This window comes from Apaloderma vittatum, unplaced genomic scaffold (assembly GCF_000703405.1).
Source record: "Apaloderma vittatum isolate BGI_N311 unplaced genomic scaffold, ASM70340v1 scaffold2793, whole genome shotgun sequence".
Lineage (NCBI taxonomy): Eukaryota > Metazoa > Chordata > Aves > Trogoniformes > Trogonidae > Apaloderma > Apaloderma vittatum.
This window is the reverse complement of record NW_009708395.1, coordinates 5,184-27,115: the sequence shown is the minus strand read 5'-3', so window position 1 is coordinate 27,115 and position 21,932 is coordinate 5,184. Positions and strand designations below refer to the sequence as shown.

Here is a 21,932-nt window from a genome sequence, read left to right as displayed (position 1 = left end):
TCTTATTAACCCAATGTTGGCTGATGTGACGTAGCTCGTCTTGTGGGCTAGTGCAGGCTATTACAAGCCAAAAATCTGAGCTCTCTGTGCCCAGTTCCAGCAGCCACACAGGGAGCACAGGCTTCTAGCTTCAGCACCCAGATGGATACCTCTGGATGAATCCTCTGGAAGGGGGGGGCACCTCTAGAGCCCTCTTGATTATCAAATGCCGTAAGTGCTTTCTCATAGGAAATCTCTTGATTAATTACAAAAGATTTCTCTTTTTTAAAGGTCAACAGATACAAATGTCTATCATGTTATTACCAACTTGCTCGCTTCTGCACAACTGATGCTTTTCTTGTACTCTGCCTTCTTTTAGTCTATGAAATGCTCTTTTACCACACGCTAAAAATATCTGAAAGACAATAAATACTTACCCTTTGCAGCATCATTATTAAGTTGTTTTTCTCTTTTACAAAATGATCTTGTTCTCTCTGTGCTTGTTGGACAATGTGATTGGCTTGTTTTTTGAGAGCAGAAATCTTTTCCTAATATAAGAAGAAAATAATCACAACTTACGTGTTTTGTTTTCAAAGCACAAGACAACCTGTGGCAAGGAAGCTATTCATGAGAGTTCACTCATTCATATGAGTGAAGCAGGAGAAAAATCAGGCTTCACAAGACAGCTCACTGCTCTGAAGGAGATAATTAAGTTTTAGACAGCAAAGAGACAATATATTCAAGAGTCAAAGCAAAAGAACTATTGCACATATTCTTTGATAATATGGTGACTAGCATCCATATACTGAAGAGAACTGCTGCAGAGATGGAACTTCTGATCACTGAAAAACTGGGATTCATTTGGTTGAGATAGGACTTTTACAATTGATTTTAAAAATTAAGTACTTAATGTGGTGCTCTATTATTTTAACAAAATCATTTAACCTCAACATCAAGCAAGAATGTAAAATAACTGTATTTTTTTTCCCAGAGTGCGGAAGTTTTCTTTCTTAAAAACAACTTGATACTTTTTGTAGCAAATTAAAGGATATAATATTCATATACAAATATACAAACAGGGCATGGAGTTTTACTGATTTACTTCCTCTTAGTGAAGCACACGATTTGATCTGTGTGAGATGTTACTGGGTCATCATCTTCACTCTGCTTCAAAAGTTTTTTCAAAGAGACAAGTTTTGTGCTATTTCTCACAGACAGGCAGGTTGTGCATGCTCACCCGATCGAGTGTTAGTGCTTTTACCTTTCTACTGACGATGCTGCGCTGATATTCAGCTACTTCACGCAGGAGCTGCTGTGTCAGATTTTCTTTCTCTTCATCTAACCTGCTTTCATGTTCAAGCTGCTGAAATTCCAAATCTTCAAAGTGTTTGCTTTCTATGTCCAAAAGATCAGCATCCTTAAGCAATAAATAGATAGACAAATATTATGCTTTCACTGACACCAGAGTAGAGATAATAACAAATAGACACAAAAAATCAGTCTCAGGAAGTATTTACTTATCTCCTGTAGCATGTACAAACCGCAGCTCAATGTTTCTAATGACTGACTGTCATAACAAGGCAGCAAATAGGGCTAATCATTGCTTTGATGTTGCTTTCTCCAACACTTCTACTGTCTGCGCCACCGCTGCTGAGAAAAACCTTTTTTTCCTTCTTCAGGCACCTTTTTTCCTTCTTCAGGGCTAGCCCAAGTATCAGCACTGTTTTTATCAACAGGCATATACAGTCAGGTAAGACAAAACACACGTGGAGCTGTGTGCCATCAGCACGCTGCCATCACCTCAGCAGTGATGTCCAACCACCCAAGTTGTTCAGCCAGAGGCTGATCAGGAACCACCGAACTGGAGCTGACAACTGGTCCCTGTGCAGACACACAGTCAAGGACTGGCTGCCCACCCGCCTTCCGCTCAGGGATGATGAGGTGAAATGGTGCTTTGCAGCACAAGAACTGAATGCTAATCTTTCTCCTGTAACATCTGTGTATTCATAACATAAATTCTTACTTATAAGTTCCCGAGTTCTGAAGAAAAGGGTGTTCTTAATAATCGCAGCATTATGCTAAGTGTCTCTAAAATAGGCACAGTGTTACACATTATAACCTACACCCAGTAAACAATTTATCATTTAGGAGAAACGCAGACTTACTGCTTTTCTTATTTCAACCTGGGGGAGAGGTTAGTGACTGAGAAAAGCAGATAGGTCTCTATAAAAGCATTCAAACCCAGCTTCCAGTGTACCAGGGAGAGAGAGGGGATGCAGTAGAAACTGAAGAATCTAAGTCACTATATGAAATACCAACAACTTCTCATCTCTCTCCAAAGATGTGCCTTTAACTTGTAGGAGACAGTGAAGCGATTAAAAGCAAAGGCGTGGGCTAACAATTACAAGAAAGTGGTTACCTACAGTGCAGAAATGCTTCATTCAAAGCAGTCAGCCACCTTCAGTACTCAAAACAGAGAGAAAGGCTTTGCCTGGGCCATGAAAATCAACAAATTCAGCCTATTATCGTACCACGTTAATTGCTACTGAGGCAGAAGAATAGACTTCAGAGAAGACAACCAATAGCCATAGCCAGAAAGGCAACTGGTAGCCATTTGAGCTCACAAAGCACTATATTCTTGGCGAGACGTGCTATGGAACAAGGATTTCGCCACACTCTGTACCACCGTGTCCACCAGGGAAAGATAAATGTACCTAATTTGAAACTAAGTCTGTTTTCAAATTAGAACCCTTCCAAAGGGTAAGTGGCAGCAGCTTAGCTCTGTCAGTGGTTGCAAGCACACAGTGGCAAGATCACCAGCCAGGCAAGCCCATAGGGACCAAGAGCCTGGGCTACCTATGGGATGGGGCACAGTGTCAGGGGCACAAGATCGGTCTCTAAGATGTGCCCACAGAGTTCTTGCCATAACCTTCGCAAGGGTCCTACTCAGCAGCGTAGAATTTGTAGGAAGACAATTGTTCTGGCTGAAGGTAATGGCTTCTGGAACCAAGTAGCAAGTGTACTCCCTCCATTTTATTAAAACAAATGACTTTAGAATATTGTAATCTATAATCTGCTGACAAACAGCAGACACAATGTTTCCACATTGCATTTCTAAACCATAGATTTCTTCTGCATATCTAATATTTTGGTAATGCCACCAGAGAAAATTCAGTGAGAGAGAATCTGGCCCTTACTTCAGCAGGTGGTGAGCTCCATGGGCCCACATCACCTGTAAAAATTAGTAGAAATTTATCTGATGAGTAAGACATTTCCTAGCAATGGACAGTGTCTTCAGATCTCTGCAGGATTCCAGGCATCTATTCTTTTCTCCATTTACACGTAGCTCTACAAATCCACGCACATGAGAACAAGCATGCTTTGGTGCTTTCACACTAACAGTGAAGGATGAAGCCTGCTAATTAATTCCAAATAAGCCATCAGGAAGATCAAGGCATTTCCTCAGCGCCTTCCTCAAGCCCTCAGGTTTCAGCAGGCTCTGAAGAAGTGTCCGCCCTGCCCATCAAGGAGAGCCTGAATTCACTATGGACACCAGGAAGCAAGCAGAGCGTGCCAGCTGCCCACTGGCAGCCCCAGCCCAAAGTCCAGCCCCAGCCCACAGCCAGCTGCTACAGACAGATTGGCTGCCCCCTCCCCTGGGCACAAGCTACGAAGTTATTGAAGTCCCAGAGATGAAGCAGTAAGGGAATTCATCACCTTCACACCTTCCGGGTTGGCAGTAAAGTAGCACATCATAGCTCACTGCAGACTCAGGTATTTAATCTTCTACTGGGCTTATTCTCAGGGAAGAAGATATTTTCTCTCTTTTGAGTACAATACTTACAGCAATTTCATAACTGCTCTCACACTTGAGGTTTGTTTGAGAGCTACTGTGCACTGATTCAGTGATAACTTCTACCACTTCAATGACAGCCCCCACAGCTAATTTTCACTAAAATTGGCCTGGACAGACACATAATAGTACTATCTGCACCCTCAAATTCCAAGTTTTTTCCCACTTTCAAATCCAAAATTGTTATTAAATCAACTTGGAAGGAACAAAAAAAAATAAAAAACCAACCACACAAGCTTCTAGAAACCTCTTCTTGGTCATTAATGAAAAAGAATTTACCACCATCCCACAGCAACAAGAGACTGCAACTCCTCATGAATTAATACCTTAAAGTATGTGACTGTACAAGAAAGGCTTCCATTCCTTTAAATATATATGAGATATTATATAATACTGCCCCTTCTTTTCTTTTCTTTTTTTTTTTTAAGGTAACTTAGGTGTCTCAGAGCCAGCAAGCTTTTCAGTTACTACAGAAGAATTTAAGATCAATATTTCCAAAGCTGGAATTTCTAACTTCTTGCTCTTTTTAAAAAATAAAATAGAATTCTGCAAAATCTAAACTAAAGACTATTTCCTATGAAGCAAAAAAGTCTCTTTTTGGTCACTGCTATTACAGCCCATACTCCTGACATAAACACTCAAGCTAGAAAAAAATCAAGTTTGACTTTCAGGTGGCCTCTTGAGCTTGCCATACTGATGATTTGAAAATTATTTCCCCCTCATTAAAGCTAATTATATGCTGTAGAACCCATTTATCATTAATGAATACTAAAATCTTTCCACAGAAAATAACTATACAAGGTTGTAGCTTTTTTGGTTACAAAGGAATAAAATGAAGTTGCAATTAGACTTTACACAAAGGCACCAATGTGCAACCATTGAAGAAAAAAACAGAGAGACACTGTAACAGGTTGCCCAGAGCAGTTGTGGCAGCCCCCTCCCTGGAAGTGTCAAGGCCAGGCTGGATGGGGCTTTGAGCAACCTGGTCTGGTGGGAGGTGTCCCTGCCCATGGCAGGGGGGTTGGAACCAGATGATCTTTAAGGTCCCTTCCAACCCAAACTGTTCTGTGATTCTATGATTGCCAAATTTTTCAAAGCAAAGTTCAGGCTAACAGCTAAGTTACGTACTGAAAAAAAAGAGGAGAACACAACAGTACCAAACAACAGTGGCAGGAAAGTGCTGCTAAAATGCCTGATGCCACTGACCAGAGTTCAATTCCTGCCTTGGCTCACACAGGTGAAGAACGATGCTCCACCACCCATCTAAACATCACAACAGCTTCCACAAAAACCAGCAGGCCTAAGGTGCTAATTACAGGCAGGCAGCCCAAAGCTTTAAAAATATTCAACACAAAACAATTTCTAATCTGCCCATTTTACACTCATTTGATGCCATGCACATTAGCTATTACAAGCATTGCACAAAACAACATAACCCTCGTGACTATTAACAATTATAAGTTGCAAATACGTTCAGGCACTGGATACTTGAAAAAGAATACGTCACACTTCACTCTTAAAAAAAAAAATCAACAAAAAAAATCAAGAAAAAGAAGTTAGTGCAATCTTGAAACTTGCTACTGACCCTCTTCAGCTGCTGCTGTAATTGTTCCCTCATGGACTCAGGGCAATTATCAAGCTGCGTCTTCTGCTCGGAGTAAAGCTCCTGAAGCCTCTCTAGTTTTTCCCTCTCAGCATCAAGTTTTAATTTTTCCTGAAGCATGAACCAGAAAATAAACAAAATTACCTTCAAACCCAAGTAGTTGTTAGTGATTATGACAGTGTGTGGCAAAAACTTGAACAGTTGAAGCATGTAGGTCAAAGACAGAAACCATGTTAGTTGAAATGCAATGGTGGGATGCAAAATGATTAAACCAAAACATTAATCATTTTAGTGCGGTGATTAATTCTCTCCCTCGTCACTGCGTTTTGTACCCACGTCTGGATGATGCTGTTAAAGCCCACTGCCCAAACACTTGATTCGCCTAATGAAAAAAAAAAAAGTGAGGAAATGGTAGCCATGTTAGTGAGGTAACTGGTGAAGGAGAGAGAAGAGAGTAGCTTTTAGAAAGCAAAATGGATGGAAAATGACTGTAGTCTGCCAGTGATGGGAAAATGGATCTTCCCACGAGACCAAATTATATGCCTATGTGCCTCTGTACAGATAAGTACATTTAGCAAGCAGTGGAAAAACAGAACAAGACGGAGCTTTATAAAAGAGTAACTCTGGGCTAGGAGATCCTGTTGCAGGAGAAACACCAAGTAAGTTAGAAAATTCGCTTCAAGACACAGGAACTGTAACCTGTGATGGGAAAATGGATCTTCCCACGAGACCAAATTATATGCCTATGTGCCTCTGTACAGATAAGTACATTTAGCAAGCAGTGGAAAAACAGAACAAGACGGAGCTTTATAAAAGAGTAACTCTGGGCTAGGAGATCCTGTTGCAGGAGAAACACGAAGTAAGTTAGAAAATTCGCTTCAAGACACAGGAACTGTAACCTCAGGGTTACGGTCACTGTTCTCAGGGAGCAAAGGGGGCTGCCCAACCTCCCATGTCTCCTCCAACTAGTGCAGCTTTCCTCTCGTTCCACTCGAGTAGCAGTACTCGCACACTGCTGCTCAGCCTCATAAGCCTTTAACCTTTAACTCTTTGTAATAAAATACTACATGATTTACTGTGCAGCACTACTCTGAAGACTGGCTAAGATCACATAAAGTTACCTTGCAGATCATTATTTCTGTGGACCAAAGTCGGGAACCAATAAATCAGAGAGCAGAGATTAATTTTTTTCCAAAGCCCTTTAGTTGCAAATACACTGGCAGACATAGCAGATGCATTTTCTTCAACTGAGCAGTTAATAACTGGAAAAAACAATATGCCTGTCATGCCAGGCATAAATAATCAAGTAAGTCCCTGAAGCCCAGCTCTCTGCTACCTTCTACTGGTGCAGCTCTCTTTCCTACTTCTTGTTCTGAAGTTATGCATCTCCTCTCAGATGGTCTCTAACTCTCCTTAGTACTCAAAAATTAGCAGTATCAGTCTCAAAATTTCAGCTTCTTTTTTTGGATGCTCCAAAAACAGCTGAATTCTGTCACAGCATCCACTCATTTGTCCTCCTTCTTGTTCCAACTATCATTTAATTTAAATTTTTTTCAGCAGGTGCTATGTGATGTCTGCAGAACTCTTTATCACACATGATAGAGAAGGAACTTCTTTCAGTACACAGCAAAATCCCTGAAGCATGGCAGAGGCACAATAACAAACATGTATTAGCTGCCTGTCTTCTTTATGTTTTTATCTCTAAATCTGAGTGGGATCAGGGGCTGGGATTTTATTTTCCCTTTCCCAGTATTTAAAAAAACCATTCTCATTCAAGCTCAAAGTCAACCAAATTCCCAGCTCTGTTATTTTCATTTACACACGCAGCTTCTCAGCTCGTACAATCAGACAAACAAAATGCTGAACACAAAAGATTAATTTAATTTTTTAAAAAACTTGTAAAAAAGAGCAAGCGAGCCAGCATATTCAATTATCTAGACTTCCTATACTAGATTCTGTCTTAGAACAGCAGCAGCAGGGCTCAGAAATAGGGAAGACGTAGCACATGCAAGCTGCACAATGAGGAAGAAGCTGCAGCTTGAAAGGTCACCTCTCGATCTCTGTCCCCAAGGAACCCCTTTTGCTGAATCACCCTTACTTCCAACATAGCAGGAAATCTATGAATAAACCAGTACTTCCCCTCCTAGTTAAATGCCATCCATTGAACAGTCAACCTATGGTCTGCCACATTGTTTCTCAATTTCCTTTTTTGCCCACCTAGCAATCTGAAGCTGCAAAGACCTCTCTGACCTTAGCCACAGTGTCGTGCCTCTGAAGCTACTGATAGCTCCCCAAATATCTATGTGCTGCAACAAGCACGCTCATTCATTAATGAGAGAGACATCATCAGCAAGTATAAAACTCCCTGAGAATCCTGCCAGAGATACTGTTACTTCCCTCAAGAAGTCAGAAGTGTATTCCTTTGAGACTGAAAGTGATACTCCTCTGGTCTATTTATAGCATAGGAAGTGCTAACATCCCACCAAACGGGCTCCCTTCAAAATGTGCAGTCTTAACAGGAAATATCCCTTTCAGCAATGAGAGGCATTACATGTTTTGCAGCGGTGGATTTAAGTTCGCCGACGTCTCTGGCTGTGCATTGGTAAAGTCCATTTAATTCACAAAAAGTAATTTGATAAATAAATGGATGATTAGATTTTTTTTTGTTCATACAGTCTCTTCTACAAACGGATCAAGGCGAGTTCTTTTAGAAGGGAAAAGACTGGTAACTTTGCAAGGAAAGTGCAAGATGCAGCTGAGGCAAGGCTGCGGCTGCCTGCCTGAGCTGTCTGTTCCAGCAGCAGAGCTGTGAACAGAGCCCATGTGCTCCGGCTGCTCATCCTCTTTTAACCACATGAGCTTGTACTTGTTAAACATTTCTCTGCAGCAAACCACTTCCCAGCATTCACTCTGGAGTCACATTAACTGCAGCCTGGCTGAATTCTTAATATCCTGTTTCTAGAGAAATGTATAGCTCTGCACAACGTAACACCTGGCGTTAGCCCTATGGTCTGCCTCTAGGTACATGTTAAACAAACTTGGGGTCAGCCAGGATACAGGTCAGGACTGACTTGGGTTTGATAATGTTGGGGCACTGCTTGGATCAGTTTCGGGGGACATCTGAACATTGTGAAGCATAGCAGTAGAAAGAGTGGACGTGTGACACCGTCGCCCAAGAGCACACACATAAGATGTCAAGCAGAGCACTCGTGGTATGAATGCAGATCGTAAGTGCTCAATGTGGGTCACAAAAGGGAATCAACCTTCAGATCTCATAGAATTGATTTTAGGGTAAAGAGAGAGAAATAAAATAATACATATCCAACACATTTTATAGATGATGAGGACACGGGTGAGATAAAAGGGCAGTATTAAAGATAATCATAGAGCCTAGAAGAATGGGGAAGACAGAAAGAGACCAATTGCTTTAGTGTTGTCCCTCGTAGTTAAGGGTGCCCTAAGCCTGATCAATATTAGTACTATTACTACCCAGCAGGTCTCCACATTCCTTTTGCAGAGAAGTTCTGCTTTTCAACTTGTCATTCACCTCATTTTGCTACTGCAGGCAGGCTAAAATTGTAGAGCAGCAGCTTGTGCCTGCGTGTCTGTGTGCCTTCTGAACCAACCAACCTTCCTGCATAAACCAGTAGACTCTGCAGAAATGAGTCAGAGTAAGCAGGGATGAAACAGAGAAAGCTTCTCAAAAATCCAGGTAAGAATTGGGGGGAAAAAAAAAAAATCAAAGAAACCAACCCCCACAACCAACCCAAAGCAAGAAACCTATCATTTTTACCAGATCACTGTGAAACTCATTATATAGCTAGGTGAACTGGGCTCACTCTATAACCTTCTAATCCTTCTGCACTCTCCTTCCTCCCCCCAAAAAACGACAAAAACCCAAGTTACATTATTTTCAGAGAGAAAGAGAAACTACAAAGAAACCTACAAATCATAAATTAAAAAAAAAAAAATTAATGTCTTCCCATCCAACATTTTGTAGAGCAAGTGGAAGAGCAAGAAAATTTGATATTAACTACTGACTGATTGAATTGACCTAACCCTTGCAATGAATTTATAAGAAAATAGTCGTCCCTACCACAAAATAGGCTAGGAAGTGCTATCTGCTCTACAGTAGTTACTCACTGAAAGGGGAAAATGGTATACCTGGGGGTAGTGTTAAACCTGAGCTCTACCAACTCTGCCAGCACTCTTGCATATTGAAAGCATTTCCAATGCTATGGCTGATACAGATCAAACCACATACATAACTGGTTAATGAAATGAAACAGATCAGAGGAGACCTTATTGTAGCCTCCCGGTATCTCAAGGGGGCTACAAGAAAGCTGGTGAGGGGCTTTTTAGGATGTCGGGTAGTGACAGGACTAGGGGGAATGGATTGAAGCTAGAGACGGATCGGTTCAGATTGGACGTGAGGAAGAAGTTCTGCATCATGAGGGTGGTGAGACACTGGCACAGGTTGCCCAGAGAGGTGGTGGAAGCCCCATCCCTGGAAGTGTTCAATGCCAGGCTGGATGGGGCTCTGGGCAGACTGATCTAGTGGGGGTTGGAACTAGATGATCTAGTGGCGGGGAGGCTGGAACTAGATGATCTTTAAGGTCCCTTCCAACCCTGACAATTCTATGATTCCTGTGCACAAACCATACACGCTCCTCTTCTGTATTTTTCAGATGATTCTTTTCTGCATATCTTGACCTCTTTCGGGACAGAAGTATAAAACTTGTTACAATTTAGTTGTTTGTTGCTAAATCCCTGTGGATTTTGTGAAAGAAGCCATTAAGTGGAAAAAAAAATGCCAGACATACAAAAAGAAGCATAATATGACAGGAAAATGTACTTCACAATAGTTATTTTTACTCTACCAGTGGTATCTAATTTATTATATAATAACACACTGTGTACAGTGATGGCATCTGTATGGGAGATCTCAATGGTTTTGTTTCACAAGCATGTATAAAGCTAATGCTAAAAAGCATTTTAAACCAAGTAAGCAGTCCCTATGCTGTAACTAAAAAAAAATCACAACACTTGCACACTTTAACTTGCTCCTAAGACAATTCAAGGTTTTATGGAATTCATCCTCTGACCACCAACTACCTAAAAGGATGTTGTAGAGAGGTTGGTGCTGGTCTCCTCTCACAGGTAATTAGCAATAGAACAAGAGGGAATGGCTTCCAACTGCAACAGGGTAGGTTTAAATTAGACATTAGGAAAAAAATAATCACAGAAAAAGTAGTCAGACATTGGAAGAGGCTGCCCAGGAAGGTGGTTGAGTCACCATCCCCGGATGTGTTTCAAGGTCATTTAGATGTAGTGTTAGGGGATATAGTTTAGGGGTGAGCTTTGTAGAGTAGGGTTAATGGTTGGACTCGATTCCAAGGGTCTTTTCCAATCTGAATGATTCCATGAAATGTGATGTCCTTGTGGTCACATGGGGAGGGCAAAAGAAAAGCACTGATTCTAGAGCACTGTTTCTTCATCAATGTAGAAGAGGTGGAAATACTCATTCAAACCAGAAGAAAAAAAATTCAAGTGAGAAAATTAAAATTCTGTATAGTCTTCAACATCTAGATGACAATAAGAGGATTTTCCCTTAATGGTGCAACCCATTCTGCTATTCCTCTCATGACTGACTTAAAAGAAAGCTTGTGAATCCAGACTTTTCTCCTTGAGTCTTCATAACCATTTCTTTCCCCACTAGTGTTTTCTGCACAGGACATCCAATGTGGATATATCTAGTAGATGCAAGTATTCCTCAAAATACTTTATTTTGTGTACCACGTCTTAAAGAGATTAATAACGTTCTAGACACAATAACTCTTCCATTTAAAACACTTGCTGAACTGGAATCTGATCAGGAAAGATTTAAAAGGTGATGCTATGAGGCATAGAATTATTAGATTCATCAGGATCTTAGCAGGAATCTTGAATCTGGAAAAGAAAGGATTGAGAAGAAACCACCAGTATATTTAACTTTGATTGCTGGTGTCTCACCAGACAGCTGCTCTTTCCTTGATTCAATTCTTGCAAGTCTTTGCAGTACTAATTCAGCAAAGAGGCCAAGTTTCAAATGTTTTGGCATGTCTGGGATATTCTGTTAATGACTGAAAAATATTTCCACAAAAGCATGTGGACAAAATTATATGTATTCCAAAAAAAGATGTGTTATCCACTGCCAGCTGCTCCTGATTTCTGCTCCTGAAGAGGGACAGGAAACCCAGGTTGATTAGAGAGCCCCAGAGTATGCCTTTCCACTGTGACATAAGGCAAAGGCCCTCCAAAAGAAAAGAAACAACCTCCTTCTTTTAAAACACAGTCTAAGCTTTTGCATAAATAATTGTTTTTAAACCCTCTGCCAAAACTGCCATTTAGCTGTGATACCCTCCTACAGCACTTCTGCTGAATTCATTACTCATTTTCAGTTATTCCTGTTTATTCATGCGCGCTGATCTACTCTTTCTTTCCCTGGCTAAGATGCTACTTTCAACTTCATGCTTTAACGTGGAGACGTCAGGCACGGTGAATCATTAAGCATCCTTCTCCCCACGCACTGCACTGCATGTATTAAAACCACACAGACTAAGAAAGCACCGTATGAAAAGAAAGTATCTTGCAAATCTGAAAAAGATCCGGTTGAGCAAATATAATTTTCCCCAGCTTCCTTATAGACAAACGTCAATCCTGTACGAAGACTTGGGAGCAAAGGGTCATCGAGAGGAAGTTGTAACTGCAAACAGCACCACGGACTTGAGGTGCTACCCCACTTGAAACAACAGCATCATTGTTGTACACCTCTGGCACAGTGATGTGAATGACTGAAGCAGTAATTACAGGCAGCTGGGCCCAGACAGTGTTAAAAAGGACTTTGTCTCACCTGCTTGCTTGTTTCTGGGTACTGCCCAGCTCGACTCTCCAGAGAAGGCTGCGCTCAAAGTAAGCTCTTTCCTGGAGAGCTTCACGGTGTACCTACCAAATTGTGTTATTAATCTTAGCAGGGCCGTCCCTGCATTAACTGGAACTTGCTACTAATGCTGCTATTCAGACATATAGTTGGTCATCTTTTTCTGTGGATAAAACCAACTATGTAGCACATGGTAATTAAAAAAAAGAAAAAAGAAGAATGAGAGAGAGCTGTGCTCCGGAAGTATCACCAGGGAGGCAAAGCTGGCCCTTCCTCCACACACCAGCACGATTTCCAGCACAGCTGAAAGCACAGGCCATGCCAAACAGCTCTGGAAGCAGCTACCTCAGCCAAGGCAACCAACTCCTGTCAGCACTTGTACCTGGCAGAGATGAACCACAGCCAGAACTACACCGACAGGTGCAAAGCTCTGTCATCTTCTTTCCAAAGCTGCAACCACTCATAGCTCTTTTTTCCAAAACTTAAGTAAATCAGCACTGATTGTGTCATTCCTCACAAGAGGCACGGTGGCACACTCACAAAAACCAGGGAAACTCTTTCAACTCACCACAGAGTGCATGCAGCATTATCTTCCCCACCAACTCATTCCTTCTTCCTCACCATTAGTCCTGCCATGTGCTCCTACCCAGGGCTGAGCACAGGACTCAGACGAGGTCAGAACGCCACATACCACGAAATACACAAACCTGCTTGCAAAATCCGTTCCTGATTTACAAGCAAGAGACATTGTATCACAGCAAAGAGCACAGTGGCACAGCCCAAAACTGAACCCACAACTCTCCTGCCTCCATTTTCCAGTTGACTCTCTTGCCTCACGAGGGCTAGAAATTGTGGCTTTAAACTGTATAGAAGCTGGTAAAACTTTGTGCAATGCTTTAAAAAAAACATATATATAAAAAAATCTAAGAATCGGGTAGAAAGCAGCACAAGGGCTTCCACCTACAGTCTATTTCAAGTACATAATGTGACCCAATAATTAGGCTGTAGTTTATGATCTCTGCTTTTAAGAATTTCACAAGTTTTTCAAACAGGTGCATGAGTAAGGATGAAACACAACCAGGCAGAGGTTTCCTGTCAAACAGGTGCCGAGATCAGGGCCAAATTCCAAGAGATGCTCAAGTCGCTCCAGAGACAAGTGCCATCATGCATGGCACTAACAACCCACCGTCGTTTTGCAAGCAAAATTAACTCTCCCTGTCACCTCAGGACAACATCATTAGTTGTATTCAGATATCCCTTACCCTGACAGAAATGTGGCCACCGTCTGAGCGACTGGACGCAATAGCCTCTTGCCAGGAAGCCCCACCAAGACCACTGGTATTATCAGGGGTGAAATAGTCAGGCAACTAGAAGAAACCATGACCATGTGAAATTTGTTCTTGCAAGAAACAATATAAAAAGTACCATCAGCACAGTGGCAACTACTGCCCAAAACTTGAGCTTTAATTCTGTTGAGATTGTCATAAATTTCAAATTATTTCAGCAAAAAAGACCACCCACCACCTCCACCTGAGTACCCCTTTGCCAAGGGGGGTCAATTACTACAGAGCCAAGATGTTGCCTGTCTTGCATGGGATCTGCAGGGCTGTAACCTTAAGTGCACAAGCATACAAGTTAAGCTTTAAAAAAATGCTGTTGTTTCAATTCAGCCAGACTTTTTATTTGTTGACATGACCAGTGCCATCTGTTTTGCTGCCTGATGCTGCCTTCTCCAGAATGCTCCAGCTGTCATTTTGTATTTTGCTCGTTCACAGAAGCTTGTCTCCAATTTCTTTTTTTAAACTTTCACTTTTATGCAACAGACATCTTCCAGAACAGAATCTGTGTGCTTTCTTAGAGTTTACTTCTACAAAGATAATTTCAGGATTAACTGAGCCACGGCTTTAAGTCTAGAGCATGCACTCACAGCTGGGTTTTTTGTTTGTTTGTTTTTTTAAAAATAGAACACAAAAGACAGCTAAAATATTGTAACTGCTCTGACTAGTGGTGTGCTCCACGTTGAAAAAAAATGTTTTGAGTGAACTTGTCTTTTAAAATAACAGAAGTGCTTTTCCTAAGCCACTTTCTATATTTCAGTTCAACTGACAATTTAAACTAGACCTGGCATTTTACTTTTCTGACTGCTACACACTAACATTCCATTTGCAAGAAAATTTTAACAACCTACAGGTTTTAGAATTATTTCCATGAATTTCATTGAACCTTGAGGCTACTAGAGAACAAGTATAAAAGGTAAAAGACGCACTGAATTTCTGGAAATATTGTGTGTCACCAACCAAAGTTTCTGTCAGCTTCTATCCTTTTGGATGGGCATCTGCTTGCATCAACCTATCTGCTGTCGCCAACTTTAAACTCATCTTTATACCAAAAAGCAAGTATGAAACACAATCCACGGACAACTTAAAACGTTGACCAAAGAAAACATGGAAAGCTGAAGGGTCACTGAGCAGTACGGAAGGAAAAGGAAAAGTGTGGGCAGGAAAGTCCATAGAAATTCAAGGTTAAAGTGGATGTGCGCTGTCACCTTCAGGGCTGAGAGGTGGGAGCCCTACGCTCCTCCTAAGACATAGGCACAGTGAGCAGAGCTGCAAAACAGCCTTCAGGCTGGTGACAGGGTAGGGAGAAACCGCAGAACCAAAAGCTCAGGAGAAAACAATGCAAGCTGTAAGGCTGGAATTAAATGGGAACTGTGAAAGAGCTAAAAATGCGCAGGTCGTCCAAACAAAACCAAATAACGCAGAAGACTTCGAGATATTTCTGAAAAGCTTAAAAAAAAAAAAAAAAAAAAGAGAAGAGACACTAGCTAGTGTATTTCCACAAGTGACAGGTTTAAATGATGAGGTAGAGGGTGAAATTCACCACAGGCTGAAAGGCCTGGAAAAAACTTCCTGACCTTGAGATGTTTATTATGGGCCCTGGCACATCCCCTGTGGAGAAGGGAACTGCCTGGAGAAGCCAGCGGAGAGTCTGCTGAGGGAACCAGCTCTTCCAGGGGGCACAGCTTCATCTTGCAGGCCCTTTCCACTTCTGTACTTAAAAATCTCATTGCAGTGCTGTCCTATTTTGCAGTTAAGTATCTGACTATATAGCAGAACTAACTGATTCCTTGAACTTAATCACAGAGACAATGTTCTAGAGTACCAAAATCAGCAGTCAGCAAACAAAATAAACCAACATAATTGCTTTAAAATTGCGTACTTATGTCTTATATATCATATATAATAATAAATAAAGCCATCTTCTGAAACCATAGCCTTCTTTAATTACGTTCCCTTGCTGAAAAAGGATTATCTTTTTAATTACTTTTTTTAAATTCAAACCATGTAACCTAAAATGGAAGGTTCAATTAACACTGTTCTTTTAAACAACATACAATCCAAGTCCAAGCCCTATATGGATTTTTTAATCAAAAATATCTTCACAGTAGGTCAGGGCTTTTTACTTAACCAAACTGTATTTTGATTATCAAGCATACCTTAGGAAACAAGGTTCTTAAAGGGAGATGATAGTGAGACAACTATTTTTTCCTTCCACATTTATCAAGTAAATTTACTTACAGACAATATTTTATAAAATAACCTCCATAAATATGTTAATCATATAAATGTATTTTGAAGATCAAGGGGAACAGAGTACACAGCTAGCTAAGATAACTCAATTACCTTTGTCTTTTCACCAATAACATTTCTCTCCAGCTCAGCTATTTTTCTGTTTAGATGATCCAATATTTCCTTCTCTTTCAGCAGCTCTGTTGTTTCAGATTTCTGTTCCCCATCCAAAAGGGCACATTCCATATCCAACTAGGAACACAAGACATTTTTCAGAAGCAGTCCAGATTAAGAAGAAATCTTGATACACATTATTTTCTGGGGGAAGGGGAATGAGTTGGTGACTATTCACAAGAGAAACATTTCTTAAAAAGAGGGGAAAAAAAAGTTTTACTGCCACAGAAGTTAAAAAGAGATCACAAATCTGAGAAAAAGTAAAACTGCAACACAAACCACTGCAGAATAAAGTCCAAACCAACTTTACTTTGAAGATTCTTTTTTCCCAAAACTTTTTCTTTTATATCTCTTCTCTGTGCTTCCTCCTGTAATGATACTGTACCGACTCTCTGTGCTCAGGCTCAGTAGGAAACCCTTCTGGAACAGCTGTTTCTTTCCTGTCTCTGATAATCGGAGCAAGCACAACTCAAATGCTTGGCCAGCCTAGTCTGCAACCGTGAGATTCCACAAGTCAAGAGGGTGCCAACATACCCTTGCCACTGTGAAGCCAAAGAGGCTTGAAAGGAAGTTGTCTCACTTCCTTTCTGTTTAAACACTCACAGGAGATACCACCATAAAACTCCCAAGTGACACAAGGTATTTAATAAGGCCGATCAAGTGACTATTAAACAAGAAAGATTTTTTACAATTCCACTTAGGAGCATAATGATCACAACTGGGAAAGGCTAATTGGAGCATCACACCCATCTTCCACCCGGGCGAAAATAGCCTTCGTGGGAGGAGACTGCCAGGTCTGTGATTCTGTGCCTAATCCCGGTGAGAAAGCACAGAATAGGAAGGCTCCCTGCACCCATGAGTTCCCTACGTACTTGCTGGACCCCCCAGGCTTATGCTGCATAGACACACCTAACGAGCAAGACATTTAAAACCAAAGCATATTTCATACCTCTCTTGAGGATTCATCCATCTGGTCATTTAAATCTTTGATTTTCTGCTCAAGTTCTTCCAAGTTATTTAGTACTACTAAGCGCTCCTCCTCCAGTCGACCAAGCTCCTGCCCTCTTTGCTCATCACTTGTGCATTCTGGTATCTGCAGTTGCATGTTACAAGATGTTCAGTGAATACAAACACAAACAAACAAACAAAACAAAAAGAGTTAAACATTGGCTTTCCTTCTCCCTTTCATATTGTGTTCATTTTAGACAAGCACAGCACTGCTGGTTCTAAGCCCGTTATGTATTTCATATCTACTATATTGCTATTTCTATATTTAGAAGGTGTATAAGAGAAACAAACATGATACTTCACTTCCAGGCATTAGAAGTAAACACTATACTTAACAGTAAATGCTATTCATTCTACAGGAATTCTTAAAACCTAGCATTAGAGAGTACTTCACATGCTGTGCTATTTAGGTTGTAAAAAGCCAATTTTCCCCTTATAAAAATAACACAGAGAGATGAAGATGCTTTTTATGCAAATTTCAGCTGTTCATATAAATAAAAGCCAGGAGGGTAGGACATTTCTTCAACCAGCCATTACAATGGGCAGCTGCATTATAAATAAGAACAAAAGTTGGTCTTGTCTCCCCAGGTAGCACGCAGGAAGCAGCACCTCTAACGTTGCTCTTTTCATTGTCGTTTAATTACCAGACAACTGTGCCAAGAATTAAATAGCATTATTAAGAAAATACCTGTGATCTTATACCAGCAAAGGCTACATCAAAGAGCATTGAGTTTCAAAAGTATTCTTCATGTTCATCTGACCCTGGGGGCTTGCGATTCAATTACTAGGGTAAGACTTCTCGCTCATTGTCCCCAGTCAGAATTAGAAGCGGGCTGCGTGTGGGACTTCGTGTTAACCACTGGACCACACAGCCTTGCTCAAAAGAGGCTCAAGCTCAGCTACTGAATGGCTATTCTGAGAGCAGGCATTTTATCCTGAAAAAATCTGATCTCGATATTTTAAAACAATGACCCGTGTTTCATTAACGCAGTTGCTTGTTGCTGCTTTTCTCAGGGCTTAGCAGAACACCCTTTACTATGAAGGAATGAATGAATGGCATTCCTTGATTAGCATTAGTAAGCCTAGCAGGAAAGCTTCTTTTTGTCCAGTATCCTGTTCGGATAATGCTGACACAACATCTTGGATTTCAACTTCCTAATAAGGATTTAAAGTAGGACCTCTGACTTGCGCAAAAAAAGAAACAAATGGGAAAGAAATGCAAAACGACAATAACTTGTTAAGTGAAATGTCTTACCACCTTTCCAACACAGAAAAATCAAGCAAAGCCATAAGAGAATGTGTCTGTTCAACAGCATTTCACATCGAAAGACTCAGCAGACAGCTTTCCAGAGAAATACCCCTTTGTGAGATAAAATGTTTTCCTATCACGCCTCTCTTCTTCTCCACCTACGCACTTCTATTGACTATAAAGTTGTAAGTTAAGCAGAGGTTAAACACAATTCATGCTAGGCATGCTGAAGCTCATACAGCATAAAAGGAGAGACATAAAGTACTTAGAAGGTGTGAATTTGATAAACAGAAACCTGCTTTTATGGCTTTGCTTGGTCTTTTTACGCTCCTGATTCTAACGCTCGAATATAGTTATTTAACCCAACACCTGCCGCTGGGATTTACTCTGGGACACCAGTGCCGAGGCACTGAAACAAGGTAACAAAACGGCCCTGTGCCAGCCCAGAGGAGGTTGCTGCTGCCCTGTTAGGAACACTGTTAGCTCATTTTTTAAAGGACAATCTCCCTTCAGTAACAAAACAGCAGTGTGAAGTACACAGGAAAGGAGCTGCAGCTTATTAAAGGCAGGAGTTGGGTTGGAGAGGCAGGAGGGTGGCTATTGCCCCACGTCTGTGAGAGGCAACAGCTGATTTGAGAAGTGGCTCAGGTCCAACCCTGGGAAAAGAGACAGGACATCAAATTCAGCTCAGGCAGCTCCTCTTCACCTCCTGTGTGCCCGTTCTGGTTTGCCCACCAGAAAACATCCTCCGCTTACAACAGACAGGGCCCTCACGCTGGGAGAAGACAGCAGAGCTTCCCTTCTCTCCTATATCCCAGAAGGGTGCTAAGCAGAGCTCCTGAAACTTTCCTTACTTAAGGAGCTAGAATTGTTCAAGCAAATCCTTCTCCCCCAGAAAATCTCTTCCCAAACTGTAATCCCTCTGAAAACAAAACCAAGAACTAAAAAAAAACCCAGCTTGCAGTACCAACAGCTTCCCCAGAAAATGAAATAACCATTTGCTGGTTGCTAAGTTGTACGAGCTCTGTGATTAATTCTGACAGCTAAGCCATCATAACGGTGGCCCCTGTCAGGACAGCCCAATCCTAGAGCAGGATTTCGATCGGTCGAACCCAGATTGTACCTTTTCCTCCTACAGGGTGTTACCTTGGGTGTGATGCTTAGGTATGATGACTCAGCAGCATCCTTCAGGAAGCCAGGAGCGGCGAAAGGCAGAGGCTTCGTGCTTTCGCTGAGGTGCTCGTCGGCTCTCACCCCCCTGGACGGGAGGAAAGCGCCCATGGTGCTGCGGCTGTGGGTGCTCAGCTCCGAGAAATCCGAATCGCTGGCAGACGACTTCAAGTGGCCCCTGAACCGCATCTCCAAATTCATCTGGGAGTCTTCGAACACTGAATCCTCATCAGAGAGCTGAAGTTTTTCGAGCTCTTTGTTGATTTTTTGAACATCAGCAACTGTGGTAGCTGCAGCGGGGTCGCTGTCAGATTTGGAGTATTCTGCACACAGATTGAGGATTGTCTCCAGCCGCTGTCGTTCCTAGTTCAGAAAAAGATAATAGCACTATACTTCATACGCAAGTTAAAGTAAAGACGAAGTTAATAAAAGTTTGCTTTTGTATTTCTTTCGAGTGAAGGTTTGAAGTCCTCCAGTTCCATGTATGTCTCTAACACTTAAAGGTAATAAACAGATATAAATAAATTACAGTACAAGATGAGGCATCAAAGTTAACATGAAAGAACTTAAAAAATTAAAAGTGCATTTCACGGAAATGAATAGCTACTTAAAATGAGATATCCTAGCACTTATTTATCTTTCCAATGTAGAAAGTTTTCACGTTAATATTGTTTATTCAAGTTGTTGTAACCATATCTCATTTATATGTACACATATCCAGTGAGCTCACTGTGTAATTCACTAATTATCCCAATTTACACTTAGGCTATGTTCTTACCAAGCAGCAAAATATCACACAGTTTTTTCATGAACTCACTCCTGACTTTTTTTGATTTTCTGTTTCATTAGCTTTGGTTCCCTTTTTGAGGGAGAGAATTAATCTGTATTTTGAAAAACACAGTTCTAGAAGCATTAACAGAAAAATGAGACATCACATGCAAAATACAACAGATGTTGAATGCATAGAAATGGAGGTAATCTTTCTTTACCAGTTAACTCAAATTCCCTTTGGATTCATACCAACATTTCAAACTTGAGATTCTGAATAGATCTCCCAGTTTGGCAAGACATACTTCAAGCTGCTATTCCCAAGGGATTTTTAGATCTCTATGATACTTTATAAAAAGTATCAGAAAGCTGTATTTGGTTTATACTACTGTGTGCAGAGCTTCCTGTAACTCCTATTTCAGATTATTTTTTTTTTACCTTTTCATTTTTAAGAAGTAATGCTTTTATGTAACTTCACGTTTCTTTTGCTGAAGAAGAAAAACATTGCAAGTAAAAAATTGCTTACCATAAGCCTACTGAAAATTCTGCTGGAAAAAAGACCACTGTGAGTTCCATGCTTGGCATTAATCCCTGCACTAATAATCTCATTTCTGATTTCTAGGAAATCCTTTTCATTTTCAGTAGAATTTAAAGGGAAAGCCAAAAAAAAACCAACCCCCGAATCCTCTGCCTCCTACCCCAGTAATCACATGAGACATAGTCGTTTTCCAAGCTCTCCCTGGCATGACATTTGCAAATAGGATTTGCAAAGCAGCTACCCCCAACAGTCCTCACACTCCTTGTGCCCAACAGTGAGTGAAAACAAGGATCAAGCAAAGCAGTTTGGGCAATGCATCGCCTGTCCTTTCCCTGCAGCAAGCTATTGGGGTTTTATGAAAATTTCACACTGGTTTACAAGCACACAGCTTTTTACATGGCTGCCAAGAGATTACCCGGCTGCTCGCACTACACCTTCGCATCACCCACGCTTAAGAGCTGTGTTTCTGAGCTGGAGAACCCATCCAAACCCATCTGTCTCCAAGAACTGCCCAACCAAGAAAGCACCGCCAGACAGAAATTTTTGCCTTCAGGTGGCTTGTTCCCAGGTTCCCACTGCAGCTTTCCTCTGAAGCCACCAGCAACAGCGCCAGCAGGGACGAGCCGCTGAAATAACGGAGCCTTGCAGGGCAGCAATTGCAAACTTCTATTTCCCACAAAATGAGGTCCAGCAAATTCGGCAGGCATCCTTCAAACCCAAATGATCAACATAATTACAACTCCCCAAAGCCATGTTCCCTCTAAGCAACCACTGCCAGACCCTAAACCTCTTGCCTTACCCCTCCAACGCCGCTATCCTCCCTCTTACTAAGTCTTTTGGCTGCGCGACCCAACTTCTAAAGTGCTGTGCAAGCGCTGGCTGGGATCGCCGGTAATTACGCAGCTCTCCCTGTCATGACGGCACCACTGGGCCTGGTCCTTTCGTAGTATAACAGTCATCGTAATCATTATACGTGAGGACTCGAAGCCCCATACCTTCCTGGTATCAGGTTACCCCATGCCGAGCCTCCATTCTTGCAGCAATAACAAGGAAACAGCAAATCTCAAAAGTGCAGGCACTGCTCGTCGTAGCCTAAGTGCTC

The 21,932-nt window shown here is 41.4% G+C and overlaps 1 protein-coding gene across 1 annotated transcript in view; it reads right to left on the bottom strand.

The window, feature by feature from the left end:
- PHLDB2 (pleckstrin homology-like domain, family B, member 2) overlaps positions 1–19,887 on the bottom strand; it is a gene marked incomplete at its 5' end in the record, with an annotated part of 43,633 nt that extends 23,746 nt beyond the window's left edge. The window contains 6 exons of the mRNA XM_009866525.1: positions 417–527; positions 1,241–1,396; positions 5,418–5,546; positions 16,038–16,175; positions 17,047–17,190; positions 19,501–19,887. Coding sequence (XP_009864827.1) covers positions 417–527; positions 1,241–1,396; positions 5,418–5,546; positions 16,038–16,175; positions 17,047–17,190; positions 19,501–19,887 — 1,065 coding nt within the window. The remainder of the gene's footprint in view (positions 1–416; positions 528–1,240; positions 1,397–5,417; positions 5,547–16,037; positions 16,176–17,046; positions 17,191–19,500) is intronic.
- Positions 19,888–21,932: the final 2,045 nt, after the last annotated feature.